Here is a 17,782-nt window from a genome sequence, read left to right on the forward strand (position 1 = left end):
GAAACACTGCCCTCACATTACAGTCTACCGACTCATTTATGAAGTAGGGGTTGTAGCGTTCTGTGTCCTGTGGTCTAGACCACTCAGCGGTTTGATGTCACAGTGCTCTAGTCTAGACTACCAACCCTTTCTCCATTAATGAGGCAGCATCCCATGACTAGGAAAGAGTTCCAGCATCAGACAAGGAGAAGCAAAAGTGTCGACTCAATGGGATGTTATCAAGGAAAATCATCGCATAGGAATGGGCCAGTAAGATCCTACTAGCCTCCTAACCCCTAAACCTAACGTCTACCCCTAAACCTAATCTCTACCCCTAAACCTAACGTCTACCCCTAAACCTAATGTCTACCTAAACCTAACGTCTACCCCTAAACCTAATGTCTACCCCTAAACCTAACGTCTACCCCTAAACCTAACGTCTACCCCTAAACCTAACGTCTACCCCTAAACCTAATGTCTACCCCTAAACCTAACGTCTACCCCTAAACCTAATGTCTACCCCTAAACCTAATCTCTACCCCTAAACCTAACGTCTACCCCTAACCCTAATGTCTACCCCTAAACCTAACGTCTACCCCTAAACCTAATCTCTACCCCTAAACCTAACGTCTACCCCTAAACCTAACGTCTACCCCTAAACCTAATCTCTACCCCTAAACCTAACGTCTACCCCTAAACCTAACGTCTACCCCTAAACCTAATCTACCCCTAAACCTAATCTCTACCCCTAAACCGTCTACCCCTAAACCTAATGTCTACCCCTAAACCTAATGTCTACCCCTAAACCTAACCTCTACCCCTAAACCTAACCTCTATGGAATAACCTAACGTCTACCCCTAAACCTAACGTCTAACCCCTAAACATACCGTCTACCCCTAAACCCCCCCTAAACCTAATGTCTACCCCTAAACCTAATGTCTACCCCTAAACCTAATCTCTACCCCTAAACCTAACCTCTACCCCTAAACCTAATCTCTACCCCTAAACCTAACGTCTACCCCTAAACCTAATCTCTACCCCTAAACCTAATCTCTACCCCTAAACCTAACGTCTACCCCTAAACCTAATCTCTACCCCTAAACCTAATCTCTACCCCTAAACCTAACGTCTACCCCTAAACCTAATCTCTACCCCTAAACCTAACGTCTACCCCTAAACCTAATCTCTACCCCTAAACCTAATCTCTACCCCTAAACCTAACGTCTACCCCTAAACCTAACGTCTACCCCTAAACCTAATGTCTACCCCTAAACCTAATGTCTACCCCTAAACCTAATGTCTACCCCTAAACCTAATGTCTACCCCTAAACCTAATGTCTACCCCTAAACCTAATCTCTACCCCCCTAATCTCTACCCCTAAACCTAATGTCTACCCCTAAACCTAATGTCTACCCCTAAACCTAATCTCTACCCCTAAACCTAATCTCTACCCCTAAACCTAACGTCTACCCCTAAACCTAACGTCTACCCCTAAACCTAATCTCTACCCCTAAACCTAACGTCTACCCCTAAACCTAATCTCTACCCCTAAACCTAACGTCTACCCCTAAACCTAATCTCTACCCCTAAACCTAATCTCTACCCCTAAACCTAACGTCTACCCCTAAACCTAACATCTACCCCTAAACCTAACGTCTACCCCTAAACCTAACATCTACCCCTAAACCTAACGTCTACCCCTAAACCTAATCTCTACCCCTAAACCTAATGTCTACCCCTAACCCTAATCTCTGCTATTAAACTAATTCACTATTATTTAAACGCCCCTTCTTTAGCACCCTCTAAAGTCCATTAAAGCGTTTGATCTGGACCGACTCTACTAATAGGTAGGTACCTCCTGGCCCATTTTCCTTGATCACATCCCATTCAGTTGACTAATTCTAATCAGATCGGGTGAATTATTAATCAGTGAATTATTTTTGTGAAGACCCCTTACACTGATCTATCAATATTTATATTTTCTTTATAAACAGTATCATTTTTATTTTTCTCCTTTCCTCAAAAATATTTTGGACAATAATTAATCCGACATAAATTATTAAATTACATTTTGAATAAATAAAAGAAAAAGAAAACAATAACATTGATTCATTAAAAATTACATAATTAGCGACTTTAATCAAAACCGCAACAATGAATGGAGTAGACATACAATCATATGCTGATAATGACAAACTTGAGTTTTTTTTACTCCACCCAAACAGTAATCGTACATATAAGGTTTATTTTGTGGGTTATGCAATTGATGTCGCGGGTCTGCGGTGTTTAATGTCAATTTGCGGGTCTGACCCGCGAAATACGGGAGACTTGGCTGGCCTGCAACAATGGGGTAAGGTGCGGGAGCATACATGCCAACAGTGCCAGTACGGTCCAGATAGTCCCGCTCTCCTAGCAAGTGTCCCGCGTCCCGCTTCATAGGAAGAAAGTCCCGATATTTACACATAGAAAAAAAATAATTTACTCCTCACAGCAGAGTTAGTGAAAAACAGATGCTGTGCTCTTCGTGCAGCTGACACATCTGCTGATCACTAACTTACCGGTATACAAAGGGAAGAACGCTTCCTTGTGTGTGTTGTCATCCTGTTCGTGCGGTGCTGAGTTGAGGGGATACGTCTATTATTATATGATGGATGTTTTTTTCGTATGACCCCTCCCATGTGTATGTATGATGCGTATGGGGGTGTGGGCGCGGACCACTCTGGGGTTTTAAGTAAAGGTGCAGTACGGTCGGTGTACGGTCGTCAATTGTAGTTAGCCTACTCGCACAGCAGCGCTTGAAACTTCAGTTTCTTTACCAGATAAGCAACGGTGTTTGTCTCATCTCATGAAACCGCTACTGTTGCTGTACGTAGCCACTGCTGTTTAAAATATGAGTTACCTTGACAAAAAAAAAAGAAGCATTTTCTTTAGTTAAAAGTATATTGGAAGGTAATGCGAAAAGCGCAGATTTGGGTCTGATAGAAACACACACAGACACAGGTAAGACGCTATTTTGCCATACAGATTAGTGTAAAAAAAACAACAGATTATGCATGATATTTATTTATTTATTTATTTATTTTTCATGTCTAGGGATATCCCATCTAGAGATGTTTCTTCCTATCTTCCTGCACTGTCTGTGTATCGGATCCATGACTTTATGGGTTCAGGGTTTAGACTTTAATTTCCATGACAGCAGACAAATAGAAGCATATTTGCAGTCCGTCAGCAAAAACTATTCGACCTTCACAAACCTCTACAGTATTGGAAAATCGGTGCAAGGTAAGACCAATCCAGCATGATATATGATAACAGTTCCGATCATCTCATTACCCTGTTGTTTGTGTTTTTGCTTGTTTTCAGGTTTGTACACACTATAGGTACAATCGCTTAGTCTACAGTAAGGGCGATAACTGGCTTTAAAAAAAAAAACAACGAATGTGTCACCTTTTAACTTTTTTTTTGTGAATTACAATGGTTAACTTAAGCAGATGGGTGACATAATTGAAATGAATCGTTAAGAAGGCGAGCTGCTAAATAACTAAATAGGCGGTGCGGCGGAGAGATGGATTTGTGTCTACAATATCTTTCCTCAGTTCAAACAAATAGGTCATCTGTGCTTTACTGACTTCATTATCTTTTGAGGGCTTCAGCAAGTAAAAACTGTAAATGAAAAAGGAAATAGGAGGGTAAGACTAAAAAAATCAACAATGTCATTCATTTAGTCATTGAAAAAAACTTTGAAGTTTTTGGATAAGTTCATGTTTTGGAGAAACAGATGACTTCGTGTTGAAATAAAACAGACAACTAAGCACCGGTGTTATTTTCAGCGTTATGCCTTTTTAATGTATAACTATATGAATACGGAAATGTATCTGAAACATTGAAGTGACATATTGCATTAATTTCTACTATCACTAGCTGTTGAGTCCAGAACACGTCTATCAAAGTCCCTAACCATGCCCTCTCGGTGTCGCGCTTTATCAGAATACCTTATCATTTCAGTGGAACACAGAGCCACTTAAACAGGACCCATTAAAGTAGCCACGTCAAAAACTGCGAACAAACGCGCTGTGTTAGCTAGTAGAAACACCGTATGGAATAGCATTGCTTTTGTTAAGCTTAGTGCCTGTAATACATTCTGAGGTGGGCTAGAAAGCATGGAACAGCACATCCTGTAAGCAGAATGATAATTTAACAGGAGCGTGGTGTTTCCCATACTGTACAGTAAACAGTAACGCGTCCTGCAGTTTCTCTCGTTTTGTTTGTAATTCCACTTGTAGACGCCTCTTCTTTTAATGCATCTGCTCCTCTTTAAAGTGTTAGTCAGGGAAGGACGAATCTGTTATATTTGATCATGTTTTGTGTGAAGCGGATTTTTCCCAGTCGTTAAAGACTTGATGGTTACTAGCTGGAGGACCCATTTTAAAAAGATCAGGATATTTAACAGGAGTCTGGCTACTGGGAATGCTGGTCCCTGATAATTTCAGCAGCGTCTCAGCAAGGCGTTTATTATCAGAACCAGTGGCTGCACACACATAATGTCCTCATAATCTCAGAAATGGCATTAAAATAGGTATAAAATCAATAGTCTAGCAGATCATACCCATTTGCATTGGTCCTGAGTGAGCTGGTGTTGGAAAACATGGATTGAGAATTGATTAGGGGTTTGCTACGCATGTGGACTAGCAGAGCTATACTGGTGTTCTTTTCTGAAAAGAGACTAATATTGCAGATAGCAGACTGTTTGGTTCAAATTGCATGTACTGCTAACCACTGATAGAGACGATGCGTCTACAAACTGCCCAACAATGACTGCAAGCTAACGAGATAACAATGCTGTGGACTAGAAGGGAACAGGCTCTAGACTTCAGAGAGATCAAAAGAGATAATCCCACTGGCATCAATGGGGGTCGCAAGGAGATAACAAAAGGCAGATGTATGGACCTTTTGTCTCCAGGAGTGTGAAGAAAGTTCAGAGGTTGTCACACTAGACCACACACACAGACACACACACATTAACACTCACACAATAAATTAAATTACCTTGACCATTGGTTAATGTCAGAGAAAGGGGAGGTGGACCATCTATACAGAAGGGTATTTAATGTCACGCAAGCATTGTAATTTTGAGTTCTGTATGTCCTGTACCTGGGACCAGACTCCCTGCATATTTCAATAAACCTGGCAACTGATTGAAGAAAAGGACTCTGTGCATTTTCTTGAATCTACTTACTCACCATCTATTTTTTAAGTACTTCATTGGCGAGCCACCTGCGGACTGTTTCCTGAAACTTTTTTTTTTTTTCCAAATACCGGGGGGTTGATACTTGATTACGGAGAAACCTTTTTTGCAAGCCTGTATCCCATGAAGAGGACCAGGACAAAGCAGACAGAAGGAGACTGTTTCTACTTTCAGCTCAGACGGTGTGGAGAATCTTTGAATCAGGACTTCAGATCGAACATATAACCACGTACATTGGTGAGTAGTTACTGGTTTTTTGTTTTATATGCAGTTTTTAGAATGTAGTGAGAATCAAGGGTAAAGTATGAAAGAGGACTTTTGACTACTTGATAATTCATGTACATTGAGGACACAATTAGTTAAGACTGCTTAATTAAAAGTGTATTGACTATTAGGACTTTGGGTATGAAAGAGGACCTCTGGAATCCTAAAAAAAGTCATGAGTAAATCGTGTAGTGTTATGACGTGCCAGTAGAGTTTATTGGACTAGTTACACGGACTTGTATTGCTCAACAGGTACGGGCATACTCGGATTTATGTTTTATGTTTGTTTTTGAGAAGATTTGTTACACTTGTTTTGTCTTTGTTTGTACTGTTTGGTTTATATGTCACGATAAGGGGGCAATAGGATAAGCCTCTTATTTAACTGTCCACATTAGGTGGTACAAATAAGGAACAATCAGACAGTAAGTTCCAGTTAAGAACATTGGTAACAACGAGACAAAACTAAAAAGTGGTGTTGTTTTTTTTTGTTAGTTTTGTTTTGTTGGGAGTCTGTCTGATCAACTCCAAATATGTTAAAATATAATATTGACGGTCATCAAATGGATGACTGGAGAATATGGAACATAGGCTATGTTTTAAAACATGGCAAAAAGGGAAGCTATGTACAGAACAGTAATGTACATGTTCATGTAACAGATCAGGAGTGTGTGTCTCGTAAGAAGAAAAAGACAAAGGCAATTCAAGACTGGTAGCCCACAAAAAACAGAACAAAAAAAAAACCTGTAATGCTAAAGATTCTATATCAACTTTGAGGAATACATGTTGTAAAAATAAAATTAAAAGGTCACATTAAAATGTAATTAAGAAGTTGTTTATTAATGATTGTTTGAGTAATTCTGATTTTACTCAAGCGTGGAGATAAAGTAACTTCTTAGTAAAACTACGTACTAATAAGTTGTTTATTAATGATTGTTTGAGTAATTCTGATTTTGCTTAAGCGTGGAGATAAAGTAACTTCTTAGTAAAACTACGTACTAATAAGTTGTTTATTAATGATTGTTTGAGTAATTCTGATTTTGCTTAAGCGTGGAGATAAAGTAACTTCTTAGTAAAACTACGTACTAAGAACCAGCACGAATACTTATTGTGTTGCCCTGATCATAAGAGGGTTTGATAAGGGAAAGAGACCCAGGTTAATTGATGAATTGTTTGACTGCAAAAGAATGGCCAACCTTTGGACTGAAACAGTAACACAAATATACAAAGGAACAATGAAAAAGTTTGTGTTGGATTATATTGATATACACAGAGCTTTTTGTTTTTCTAAGGGTTAACTAGAAAAGAAAGTGCAGAGAGGGAGAGAGAGAGATAATGTAGAGATTGCTGCTACATTGACTGCTTGAAAAAACACTTAGGAAGAAAACAAATGTTTTTGGAGATCAATAAATCTGAAACTAAGTAAATCAACCTTGAAATATTTTATTAAAAATATTTTCATGAAGCAAGTTAAGTGTTTGTTTGTTTGTTTGTGAATTTTATGTTTAAGACACGGGTGAATTTTATGAATCACCTATGAATACATATTTGAAACCACAGATCACATGAGAATGAAATAGGAATGTTGGCACAAGAGATTTTACAGTGCAGTATAGGACTGTAGGCTTGGTGGATGGTGGTACTGGATAATCAGCAGCACTGATTATGGAAAGTTTTTAGAAACTTATTTTTCAAGAATTAACAGATTTATTTAGAAACTTATTTTTCAAGAATTAACAGATTTATTTGTAAATTCTTGAAAATGCATGGCGTGATATTAATCAAACTAACACGTTTTTGAAAAGGGTTTTATAACTTGATTTAAAAAAACAATAAAAACAGAGAAAGGAATCTGTTTGCTACAGGCACATAAACTAACACAGAGAGACTAAATAACTTACCTAATAGGCTACTGTTTTATCAGCTGCAAGAGGGTGGGTTATTGAATTGAAAATTGAATAAGCCAATACCAATAACTTTTTTTTTTATTACAAATACAAGATATCACTGAGGGATAATGTATACTAAATGGACCAGCAACTAAGTGTAAAATCTTTGGTTGACATTAGGCTGTCTGTGTTAGTATACTATCACCCTACAGGGGTTTCTTTGTCAATTATAAGCACAAATCGAAGTAGTGCACAATTAGCATAGGACTAAGCCCCTACCTAAAGGGTTACAATTTCAAATTGGGGAACAAATGTTGCTTATAAAAAAAAAAAAAAAAAAATGGGGGATGGCTAGGGTGCCAATTGGGAAAGTTCCATATGAAACTATGGACAAACTTGTGCAAATCAATAAAGACTGTATAAAAGATATTAACTTGAAGTTTTTTTCGATTCTGGGTGATGTGCTCAGAAATAGCTGTTTTGTGATAAGACAAAAATAAAAAGACTTTGCACTTAAACACCAGTAGAGATCTTGTAAATAAATAAGCTTACAAAGGCTTAAACAGATCACTGGATTTAAGAAGCGAGTATTATATTTCTCTGTTACAAACTGCTTTAATAGCCTATACATTCCCAGATGAAATAAAGAAAATTCAAGGAGAGAATAACCCCATTGAAGGTTTAAATGAAATCAGATGTTATCAAAAGAATTAATATTGCACTTGATTTTTCTTCTAGGTTTGGAAAATAAATAATTCTGATGGAGATTCAAGTATTGGGACACAGGTGGAGACAACGGTGAAACAACTGATCATACAGCAGGGGCTGTGAATGGGATGAGACCATTGAAAACTCCTGTGCTACTGAAGAATATTGTCAGCTATACTGGACATTCATTTTGAAAAGAACGTGACATTTGAATGATTCAGTGTTGTATATGTCTAAAATGAATGAAGGGAAATTCATGTTAACATTATTTGTAATAGGTTAGCAGTAGAAGTGTTGTGCAAAATGATTATATTTGTGGGGGTATTGTATAGAGAATATCACAAGATATAATTAAGGTTTTTTATAACTATGAGAAAAGAAACACTTACCTACTAATGTGTTACATATAGATAGTTAAGCATTCACACGCTATTTTAGTACTTGTTCAATGTATAGTGATCATTTTTAAGTCATAGTTTTAGTTTGTAATCAATCTTACGTGCATTTTAAGATTGAGATGGTCGAGCTAGAATATTGGATTCTAGAATGATGGAATTTTACATATGCAAGTTAAAAATAACAATGATTCACCTAAATTTGTAAGGTCAGAGCAACATACCAATATCCAGAATTGGCTTCAAAGAGAAATAGGTAGTACAATAAAAGATTACAAAGAGGCGAAAGCAAGGTAGATACCTACACATAATGGAGAGACTTAGAATAAAGGAACATGCTTCACTATAATATATTATACAAACACGTTACTTGATGTGACTACTCAGAACCAGCGAAGAGGACATCTGAGGGCTCGGGATCACGTGAGCAACATGGTTGTAGCGGGTCACCCCCCTCCATCTTATATTCTAAAAGTAGGGTATGTTGGAAAACATGGATTGAGAATTGATTAGGGGTTTGCTACGCATGTGGACTGGCAGAGCTATACTGGTGTTCTTTTCTGAAAAGAGACTAATATTGCAGATAGCAGACTGTTTGGTTCAAATTGCATGTACTGCTAACCACTGATAGAGACGATGCGTCTACAAACTGCCCAACAATGACTGCAAGCTAACGAGATAACAATGCTGTGGACTAGAAGGGAACAGGCTCTAGACTTCAGAGAGATCAAAAGAGATAATCCCACTGGCATCAAAGGGGGTCGCAAGGAGATAACAAAAGGCAGATGTATGGACCTTTTGTCTCCAGGAGTGTGAAGAATGCACTGAGTTCAGAGGTTGTCACACTAGACACACACACACAGACACACACACATTAACACTCACACAATAAATTAAATTACCTTGACCATTGGTTAATGTCAGAGAAAGGGGAGGTGGACCATCTATACAGAAGGGTATTTAATGTCACGCAAGCATTGTAATTTTGAGTTCTGTATGTCCTGTACCTGGGACCAGACTCCCTGCATATTTCAATAAACCTGGCAACTGATTGAAGAAAAGGACTCTGTGCATTTTCTTGAATCTACTTACTCACCATCTCATATTTTTTAAGTTACTTCAGCTGGAATGTTGGTCCAGACCGTGGCTCTTATTTGAATGTTGAATTGCTCTGCACCTTCTCAATCTGTCATATATAGCGCTTTGTGATTCCTTAGTCTGATTATGTTGGACAAAGTTGTGATTGAAATCATTGAAAGGGATGCTTAATATCATCTACATTGCCCTAATGTTTAATTTCCTACCAATTTCATATCCTAGTATATGAGTTCTGTATGATTCTCTGTTGCTTACCTGTCTTAAAGGGCGATCAAGGTATTGTACAGGCAGCTCTTTCATGACAGCTCAGATGTAGCGACACATTAACAACTCAAAGCTTTGACAATGGTGGAGTATGCCCCTGTACAGCCCTTCTTGTGTAATCCCTGTAACCTAATGCTGGGCTATTGTAAACAGATATCAGGTCTCTCCTTCAACGCACAGGTCAGTTCACATTTCCTTTGTCTGGCTAAACTGATTTGCAGCTTAGTGTCATTGAATTGTTACACTGCTTCCTGTCTGCTGACAGCATGGCCAGTAGCAGCCTGGCTACTGGCAACACTGCCGCCCATGAGCCCCTTAAAGTCCCTGTTCTTGGCCTGGAACTTTGAGCGAGACTTTTGGGATTTTAAGGTGGGAGGTGGCCATTGAGGCAATGTGTGCTACGCACAAGGGGGGGGGGGGGGGGGGGGGGGCGAGATATGTGGCAATGTTGCCCCGCCCCTGTGTATTTCTATGTTGTATGTTGCATGTTGTGTGTTAATGTTGGTGTGTAGTCATTGGTACACGGGATGTAATATGGGTTACGTGCACAAGTGTTTAAAATGTATATTTGTATTTAGGCAAGTAAAACGTAATAATATGTGAGCAAGGGGAATTGCACTTTATTAATTCACGTGCAGTTGTACCAAGACTCCAATTGAATGATTGATTAGCAGTCGAGTCTCGGTACAGCTGCATAAAAGCAGCTTGTTTTCACTCACTCAGGGTTGTGTGTTCGGTGAGTAGAGAATGGGATTAGAGACGGAGGTAATAGTAATTATAATAGCAGCTCACCGTGTTTGTCTGTGTAGTCTGTTTTGTTTGTCTCTTTGTTTTGTCTAAAGTGCCATGTCCTGTGGTTTGTTTGTCTTTCAACCTTTTATTTTCTGTTTGTTCAATTATTAAACGCTGAGCGAAACCAATCAATCAGCTTCACCAAACTCCACCTCTCAGTTTATTCTGTGTTGGTTCCTGGTTCTGGTCTGACGTCGCCCACTACAGCCGTCTTTGTGACATGCCCCCAGGAAAGAATATTTGTTCCCCCTAGGAACCACATATTTTTTGGTAACAAAGTAATCTTTCTTTGCATATAAGTCTGTAACAGTGCACTTTCAACAAAAAGCTTAATTTTAAGATCACTGTCCCTAACCCTAAACTTGTAACCTGCAGTCCCCTCTGACAGCTCCAGTCTCACCTACAATAATACATGATAACATCCTGCAAACACTGCTCACATTACTAGCATTACACATTAACGTTACACAGGAACACTGCTCCCATTACTAGCATTACACACAAACACTGCTCCCATTACTAGCATTACACATGAACACTGCTCTCATTACTAGCATTACACATGAACACTGCTCTCATTACTAGCATTACACACGAACACTGCTCTCATTACTAGCATTACACACGAACACTGCTCTCATTACTAGCATTACACACGAACACTGCTCTCATTACTAGCATTACACACGAGCACTGCTCTCATTACTAGCATTACACACGAGCACTGCTCTCATTACTAGCATTACACACGAACACTGCTCTCATTACTAGCATTACACACGAACACTGCTCTCATTACTAGCATTACACACGAACACTGCTCTCATTACTAGCATTACACACGAACACTGCTCTCATTACTAGCATTACACACGAACACTGCTCTCATTACTAGCATTACACATGAACACTGCTCTCATTACTAGCATTACACACGAACACTGCTCCCATTACTAGCATTACACACGAACACTGCTCTCATTACTAGCATTACACATGAACACTGCTCTCATTACTAGCATTACACACGAACACTGCTCTCATTACTAGCATTACACATGAACACTGCTCTCATTACTAGCATTACACATGAACACTGCTCCCATTACTAGCATTACACATGAACACTGCTCTCATTACTAGCATTACACACGAACACTGCTCTCATTACTAGCATTACACACGAACACTGCTCTCATTACTAGCATTACACACGAACACTGCTCTCATTACTAGCATTACACACGAACACTGCTCTCATTACTAGCATTACACACGAACACTGCTCTCATTACTAGCATTACACATGAACACTGCTCTCATTACTAGCATTACACATGAACACTGCTCTCATTACTAGCATTACACATGAACACTGCTCTCATTACTAGCATTACACATTGAACACTGCTCTCATTACTAGCATTACACACGAACACTGCTCTCATTACTAGCATTACACACGAACACTGCTCTCATTACTAGCATTACACACGAACACTGCTCTCATTACTAGCATTACACACGAACACTGCTCTCATTACTAGCATTACACACGAACACTGCTCTCATTACTAGCATTACACACGAACACTGCTCTCATTACTAGCATTACACACGAACACTGCTCTCATTACTAGCATTACACACGAACACTGCTCTCATTACTAGCATTACACACGAACACTGCTCTCATTACTAGCATTACACACGAACACTGCTCTCATTACTAGCATTACACACGAACACTGCTCTCATTACTAGCATTACACACGAACACTGCTCTCATTACTAGCATTACACACGAACACTGCTCTCATTACTAGCATTACACACGAACACTGCTCTCATTACTAGCATTACACACGAACACTGCTCTCATTACTAGCATTACACACGAACACTGCTCTCATTACTAGCATTACACACGAACACTGCTCTCATTACTAGCATTACACATGAACACTGCTCTCATTACTAGCATTACACATGAACACTGCTCTCATTACTAGCATTACACACGAACACTGCTCTCATTACTAGCATTACACATGAACACTGCTCTCATTACTAGCATTACACACGAACACTGCTCTCATTACTAGCATTACACATGAACACTGCTCTCATTACTAGCATTACACATGAACACTGCTCTCATTACTAGCATTACACACGAACACTGCTCTCATTACTAGCATTACACACGAACACTGCTCTCATTACTAGCATTACACACGAACACTGCTCTCATTACTAGCATTACACACGAACACTGCTCTCATTACTAGCATTACACACGAACACTGCTCCCATTACTAGCATTACACACGAACACTGCTCTCATTACTAGCATTACACACGAACACTGCTCTCATTACTAGCATTACACACGAACACTGCTCTCATTACTAGCATTACACACGAACACTGCTCTCATTACTAGCATTACACACGAACACTGCTCTCATTACTAGCATTACACACGAACACTGCTCTCATTACTAGCATTACACACGAACACTGCTCTCATTACTAGCATTACACACGAACACTGCTCTCATTACTAGCATTACACATGAACACTGCTCTCATTACTAGCATTACACACGAACACTGCTCTCATTACTAGCATTACACATGAACACTGCTCTCATTACTAGCATTACACATGAACACTGCTCTCATTACTAGCATTACACATGAACACTGCTCTCATTACTAGCATTACACACGAACACTGCTCTCATTACTAGCATTACACACGAACACTGCTCTCATTACTAGCATTACACACGAACACTGCTCTCATTACTAGCATTACACATGAACACTGCTCTCATTACTAGCATTACACATGAACACTGCTCTCATTACTAGCATTACACACGAACACTGCTCTCATTACTAGCATTACACACGAACACTGCTCTCATTACTAGCATTACACACGAACACTGCTCTCATTACTAGCATTACACACGAACACTGCTCTCATTACTAGCATTACACATGAACACTGCTCTCATTACTAGCATTACACACGAACACTGCTCTCATTACTAGCATTACACACGAACACTGCTCTCATTACTAGCATTACACACGAACACTGCTCTCATTACTAGCATTACACACGAACACTGCTCTCATTACTAGCATTACACATGAACACTGCTCTCATTACTAGCATTACACACGAACACTGCTCTCATTACTAGCATTACACACGAACACTGCTCTCATTACTAGCATTACACACGAACACTGCTCTCATTACTAGCATTACACACGAACACTGCTCTCATTACTAGCATTACACACGAACACTGCTCTCATTACTAGCATTACACACGAACACTGCTCTCATTACTAGCATTACACACGAACACTGCTCTCATTACTAGCATTACACACGAACACTGCTCTCATTACTAGCATTACACACGAACACTGCTCTCATTACTAGCATTACACACGAACACTGCTCTCATTACTAGCATTACACACGAACACTGCTCTCATTACTAGCATTACACACGAACACTGCTCTCATTACTAGCATTACACACGAACACTGCTCTCATTACTAGCATTACACACGAACACTGCTCTCATTACTAGCATTACACACGAACACTGCTCTCATTACTAGCATTACACATGAACACTGCTCTCATTACTAGCATTACACACGAACACTGCTCTCATTACTAGCATTACACACGAACACTGCTCTCATTACTAGCATTACACACGAACACTGCTCTCATTACTAGCATTACACACGAACACTGCTCTCATTACTAGCATTACACACGAACACTGCTCTCATTACTAGCATTACACACGAACACTGCTCCCATTACTAGCATTACACACGAACACTGCTCTCATTACTAGCATTACACACGAACACTGCTCCCATTACTAGCATTACACATGAACACTGCTCTCATTACTAGCATTACACATGAACACTGCTCTCATTACTAGCATTACACACGAACACTGCTCTCATTACTAGCATTACACACGAACACTGCTCTCATTACTAGCATTACACACGAACACTGCTCTCATTACTAGCATTACACAGGAACACTGCTCTCATTACTAGCATTACACATGAACACTGCTCTCATTACTAGCATTACACATGAACACTGCTCTCATTACTAGCATTATCCCTGTATCATATTCGTTATTCGCTGTTGAGAACCAACATTAGTTCCTCTGGGGAAACAAACATTCAGGGCAACCTATATTCATTTACACCGGCACTAGTGCATTTGGTGCTCATGAGAGATTAATTTCACTTGATGATTTGGAGCTGCATTTGAACCCGGATCTCCCCGAGGCGTATAGCTTGAGAAGCTGTGGATTGTGAATCAGCCCTCGGCCCGTCCTAGCCCCGTCACTTTTGAAAACATTGTTTCTCTGCATTGTAAAGGTTAAAACCAATCTAGTAAATCTTTACAACAGTGTTTTATGAATGGTTCCTGCTCTGAATATCGTGTGTGCATGGTTTAAAATTAGAAGGGCTATTCAGAAGCATGCCAGATTGATAGAAGAACACAGCTTGTTTGAAGGTCAGAATTGGAGCGATTCCCACTTCAAGCCAAAATAGTTCCGTGTGTGTGTGTGTTTGTGTGTGTGTGTGTGTGTGTGTGTGTGTGTCAATAGTGCAAAAATAGACATGCTGCACAGTAAGACTTTGTGAAGTCAAGCTGGGACACGTTCCATAGGAGGAAGCACTGTGGCTCCTGAGAAACAGCCACAGGAGACACACGGTAAAAGCAGAACCAGTCTTTATAGGCCTGTGGCCGGGTCGCGTTGGCAATGAGACTCAGAAACCAGGAGGCTGCAGTTGAAGCTCTCACGCGCATTCATTCATATTTACAAATACAAACACAACAAAACAACCCAGCCCAGCCCAATCCAGCCCTCCTTCACCTTCACCATCACTATTATAAACTAACACAACTGGGATCACCCTTTTATAGACCTGTGGCTGGAGCCTAATTAATAATTTCATCATTGATTCAATTGTCGGTTCAGCCACATTCCCAGGGCTTTCACCTTGTCACCTTGCCACACTGCCCAAATCAGAAAGAGTTATTCAAAGCGCATTGTTTGAAACAATATGTATTTAGCGACGCTTGATGCTTAACAGTTTCCTGGGTATCAAACTCTGTGTCTGGTAACTCAACAGACTTTGAAACCAACAGATGTTGAGGATATAATTGGAGCCTTTTTGTTTTCTCCTATGAAAATGATTGAGGTCAATTACACTTCAAACATGGGAATATTAGTGTTATAGTCTGACGCGCACAACTGAAACTCAGTGTGTTTTTGCTTCATTTACCAAGTAGATTATAAAGTGCTGCTTGGCTGAGTGTGGAAATAACATGTACAGTATATAATGTTGTATACTGTACCTTGCTGTGGCTTTCCTCGGCTTGCAGAAATGATTATTTCCTAAAGTGCCAAGCCCCTTACTCATCCAGCCTAGTTACTCCATGCATCATTTCATAAGCTCCCAGGAATGTGCGCTCAAGGTCGGTATTGGTGCCTAACATTAGAACTAAGTATGGCAACAAGTCTCGTGTTTTGTCCTCTTGTCAATTGTGGGATCCCCTGCGACCTAAAAAGACTCCCCTTATCCAGGCACCACTTCTTTTCCAATAAACTCTTTGGACCTGAAAGAAGAAATGATGACATGTTTGTTCCAACTGTCAGCTGACCTTTAGGTTTAGACTCCTGGCACAATGCTGTGGAACACGAATAAAGAACAGGTTATGTGTCAAACTATAAATAATGTTTAAGGCAAAGCACACCAGACCTGTCTTCAGGCTTATTAGTAAGAGCTGGAGCGAGCAGCTTGATGCAGGCTCAAACACATGAAATATCCAGGCAGTTGTTTTCTTTTACAGGAGGCTACATACAGAGTGTAATCAATATGCACAAGCTGCACCCATTTTAATTAGAATTATTCAGCAACACAATAAATATTGAGAAGAAGAAATCAGATCGCAGCTCCAGGGCATTCTAATATAGTGCTCGCCGTCAGGGACATCATGAACACCCTGCCCTGAGTGTGTGTCAGAAATAACACACGTTGTTCCATGTGTTATTCCTTCCTGATGTATTTCTTACACAAGAGGCTGTGTTGCAGGGGAACAGGTTAAAGGTTGCACTCTGGTGTACATGCAATCACTGAAACAGAAAAGGATACAAAGTGAATCTGGACAACAAGACGGGTTACATGACTGATATTTAACACCCTGTGGCAGAGCAAAGCTCTGCCTTTTAAATTGGCAGGGATGGAGTTAACTTCCCCTACCTGCCTGGGTTTATTATGTTCAGGTGGCTGGGGTTGATTAGTTGATTAGGTTGATTAACGATCAATCAGCGCCCAGCCACCTGATATAAAAGGAGGCCTCTGCTTCTCATTTGGGGAGAGGGAGCTGAGGAAGCAGGTTGTTTTTTTTTTGGTTGTTTGGAAAGTTTGAATCCAGTGAAGGCATTGCCCAGCCTGGAAATTGTTATTTTTGTAAATTTTGCTTTTTGTCTTTCTTTGTGTTTAAATTGTTTTGTTTTGGCCCTTGTGCCCTTTCATTTTTGTGTTTATTTATAATAAAATAGTTATTTTTTTGAACTGCAGTCTGTCTCTGGGCCTCTTTCCACTCGCCAGCCTGCCACATTTGGTGTCAGAGTGGGATAGCGCCACCTAGAGGCTCAGAGCAGTATTTTTTTTTTGTTTTGTGGAATTTTTGGGATAATTTTTTTTTTTTTTTCAAAAAAAAAAAAAAAAATGGGAAAGAAGAGCAGACAGCGGCAAAGGCAGGAAAAGCAGCAGCAGCTGAAGAAATGTAAGCTGCTGCAGCCACCGCTGGAGGACCCGGCCAGCCTCTTCCCCTGATGTTCCTGGTAGGGAAGGAGGACCACTGTTGGCGGTCCTGCCCAGACGTGCCACCGGCAAACTGGTGTGGCCGGTGTGAGGAGGACGGCCACAACTGGGCAGGATGCCCCTACAACCAGGCCCAGGAAGAGGTGCAGTGTTCACCCCGGGCATCAGGGGCCACCCCACTACCTCCAGCACCACCACCTTCACCACCGTCCCAGGAGATCTGGGACTGGTTGATG

At 40.2% G+C, this 17,782-nt stretch overlaps 1 protein-coding gene across 1 annotated transcript in view; it reads left to right on the forward strand.

The window, feature by feature from the left end:
- Positions 1-2,701: 2,701 nt before the first annotated feature.
- The window catches only part of LOC121317975 (carboxypeptidase M-like), a 32,920-nt gene continuing 17,839 nt past the window's right edge, over positions 2,702-17,782 (forward strand). The window contains exons 1-2 of the mRNA XM_041254089.1: positions 2,702-2,981; positions 3,075-3,263. Coding sequence (XP_041110023.1) covers positions 3,092-3,263 — 172 coding nt within the window. The 5' untranslated portion in view covers positions 2,702-2,981; positions 3,075-3,091. The remainder of the gene's footprint in view (positions 2,982-3,074; positions 3,264-17,782) is intronic.

The sequence above is a fragment of the Polyodon spathula genome, chromosome 7, assembly GCF_017654505.1.
Source record: "Polyodon spathula isolate WHYD16114869_AA chromosome 7, ASM1765450v1, whole genome shotgun sequence".
Lineage (NCBI taxonomy): Eukaryota > Metazoa > Chordata > Actinopteri > Acipenseriformes > Polyodontidae > Polyodon > Polyodon spathula.